General features: G+C 52.7%; 1 protein-coding gene across 4 annotated transcripts in view; it reads left to right on the top strand.

Moving 5' to 3' along the window:
• Positions 1–645: 645 nt before the first annotated feature.
• LOC126581240 (DENN domain-containing protein 1A-like) overlaps positions 646–3,160 on the top strand; it is a 15,476-nt gene continuing 12,961 nt past the window's right edge. For all 4 annotated transcript variants that reach the window (XM_050244755.1, XM_050244758.1, XM_050244756.1 and 1 more), the window contains exons 1-2: positions 646–1,063; positions 1,518–1,682. In XM_050244755.1, coding sequence (XP_050100712.1) covers positions 1,047–1,063; positions 1,518–1,682 — 182 coding nt within the window. In that variant the 5' untranslated portion in view covers positions 646–1,046. The remainder of the gene's footprint in view (positions 1,064–1,517; positions 1,683–3,160) is intronic.

The raw sequence follows: 3,160 nt of genomic DNA on the forward strand, positions 1-3,160 counted from the left end.
GAAACCGCAGCGGAACTGTGGGTGCCCGGACCTGCAGGCAAGAGGAAGTGCAAACAGATTTAAAAAAAAAGGTGGGCCTGGCAGCTAGAAACGTGATCGCAATTCCTTTGTTAAGGAAATGAATTCGTACAATCCAGCGTGGGCCAAACAGTCAACATTTGTTTGGATACTCTGTTTCGATTGCTCCACAAACATGCTCCGCTGAAGACCACCGGAAGTCCTAAATGTTCTGCCAGATTTTGAAAAATACATCCAGGGGTAGAATTAGGATGTACGCTTCTTTAGAACGGGGTTAAAATAATCTTTTAGTTACGGTCTTTCAATTTTCCCCTAGATTTCGTTTACAAAATCGGTCAACTCAAACGGAGTGGCGTTCCTTTCGAACACACTCATTTTTCGAAAATCCCATCGCAGTCTCAGCACTCCAACGGTCGCTGTCGTGTAGACAAAGTACCGTTGGAGTACTATGTATTCCGTGCCTCTGATGCTGTACTTCGTTGGTTTAGTGGGGTAGCGAGTGAGCGAGAAGTCCGAGAAAGAGACGGGTGATCGATAAAAAACGGTCAAAACGGTAAACACGAAAAACGGTAAAAGCGGTAAAAACGGTCGAAACGGTATTTTTTGTTGCTCCTCGGCGGACGACAGACGTGCGTAATTTCTTTCCGCGAGAAAATCGGGAAAACCGAGTTTTCCGCAGATTTCCCCGACCCAACACCCCCCGGGGGAGAGACCGATGGGCGCGAGTGGAACGGTGCGTGCAGCAGTGATAGTGGCCACACCTCGTGAAACAGCGAAAATCGTGCTTGGAGGGCGAAGAAGGGAGTGAAAACAAAAGGCAAAAGGCAAAAGGGCCCGTGTGTTTGTATGTGTGTCTGTACGTGTGTCGTGCGTTGGTGCGTTGGTGTGATGATATAGCGTAGATTGTGTGGGTGTTTGTGGTGTTCCAAGAAGCTGCAGCTCGAAGGGATTGACCGCGGGCGGATTATCGCGCAAGATACGTGTGCATCGCACCCCCCGACGCACCAGCCTCCCACCCGCTCTGGGACATGAACTCCCGAATCAAGTAAGTGATCCCGGGCGGGGGTGTGTAGCGTAAATCGCACCCCCTTCATTCATTCATGGCCCTCGCCGAAGATCCTTGAGAGAAACTAGGGCGCCATGAGATGAGAGAGAATCTCGCGCGATTCTCCCGAATATCCTGGCGCCTTCCGCCACCCACCCACGGGCGAAGGAAGTTGAATTTTTCTTTCTCTTTGGGACGCCCTCGCTTTCTGACTTGTGCGCCTGCTTTAACGATGGGTGTGCCCTTCCGGAATCCCTTCGAAAGAGGCCTGCCCCAACAGTAGGCTACACGAATGTGGCGGAGACGATGCCAAGGCCTCATATCATATCTCAATCACTTTCGATTGACCGCTTTGTAGCCATTCGATTGGACCCGTATGCTGCCCATCTTATCTCATAATTGAACCTCACCCACCTTTCTAACGCCCGTTCTCCGTCTTTTCTTCTGCTTCCAGGGAGGATGTCAGCCGACTGTTTGAGTTTTGGTGCGAGATCGCCCCCGGCAAACCAGACGACCCCAGCGCACCGGGGTACATCGTGGAGAGCTTCCCGGAGTCGTTCAAGGATGCGAAGGTTATAGCCGACATTCCTGCGTTCGCGTATCCGTGCGCCTTCGAGAGGTAAGGCCGCCCGTCGTCGTCCTCGATAAGGCCCAACCCCATGTTTCCTATGCTCCCAGCTGGTGGGGGGGGGCTATCAACATTGGCCAGCCGAATTGAGCGTGGATTGAAGAGCCTGTTACGGATGGCGATGCCTGCTTATCAATCGTCGAACGTCTATCGTCGTCGGTCATGAATGTTTAATGATCTTTCGGCGATGCGAAATGGCAGCGAAAGGCAACGGAACTGGATGATCGATAGCGAGAGCGAGCGTGGGCGCGCGAGAGAGAGAAGCATCCGTTTAAATTAGGGGTTTTTGGGACCCTGCCCTGCATTTTTACCCTGCTGGCGTGCGCCTGTTGGTTACGGTTTGATAATTCTCCTGCCTGCCAGCCGGAGGGGGTAGCACTGGCCCACCGACCTTGAGAACAGCATATCATTAGATTGTGTGCGCGCCGATGCTGCGCCTACCGCCATTGGGTATCTCGTGGCTTCGTTGGCTGGTGTTGCCGTTGAAAGCCCACGCTGTCGAGCGCGGGGATTTGTATTCGCGAATGGTTTGTTAGCATTTCGTTAGCGCACTGTTTGCTCAACAGCAACCGTAGGGGGGGTTACAGCAGTAGCTTTCACTTTCTTCCTAACCGAAGCCCTCCCCGGGAGTCAAAGCTATCGCTCTAACCCACCCACCAAAACCCTTACAAGGACCACCATGTGCCAAAGCGGGAACCAGTGGAACGAGGGAAAGCGCACCATATCGCCATAGTTTAATGTGCGCCCCCGGGCGACCGAAAACGGCTGTCCCCCCACATCACACGCGACATTCGTTAGCCTTCGTTACGCTTTGCTGATGGTGTCGCAGTGATGGTGGTGGTGGCGGCGGTGGCGGCGATCGGTCAGCAAACGAGCAGTGGACGACGCGGCTCATTTATTATCGCATCGTGGCATGACTCTCGCTGAGTGTGTCTGGATACTAGAGAAGAAGGAAGCTTAATCAGCTGTCGTCGCTGTCGTACCATTGATTAGGGAGGGTTTGCCGGGAGAAAACCAAATGGCCCTCCCTGTGGCTCATCAATCAAAGGACAAGTCATCGATCGATGTGCTTTCCAGCAACTTCAATTTATGCCAATCGGTTCATTCGAACAAATTGAGATAAACTATGCTGGCTCGAATCTGGCCACCTGAACTTATGGCCACATGGTACCGACACGAAACACCATAGTGTGTCGTGCGTCGTTGTGTCCAGCAGTAATTCTCTCAATTTGGCACGTATTATGCAAACCTGACCGCACCTCCTTACCCCCCGGCTGCTGCCTCACCCCTTTTGTGGCATGAGAGGAGAGCCCTCGTCACGAGCGATCATCAGCGCGAACGGTAGCGCTGTTTGCTGTGCCCCACAGCGACGTTGGATACGGATAAGCACCGTTTGCACACCAGCCGCCCTTGCTGGATTATTTGTATTTTTGTGTATAGGTCGCTTTGTCCAACTTCTTCTTCGGAAC

The sequence above is a fragment of the Anopheles aquasalis genome, chromosome 2 (assembly GCF_943734665.1).
Source record: "Anopheles aquasalis chromosome 2, idAnoAquaMG_Q_19, whole genome shotgun sequence".
NCBI classification, from domain to species: Eukaryota; Metazoa; Arthropoda; class Insecta; order Diptera; family Culicidae; genus Anopheles; species Anopheles aquasalis.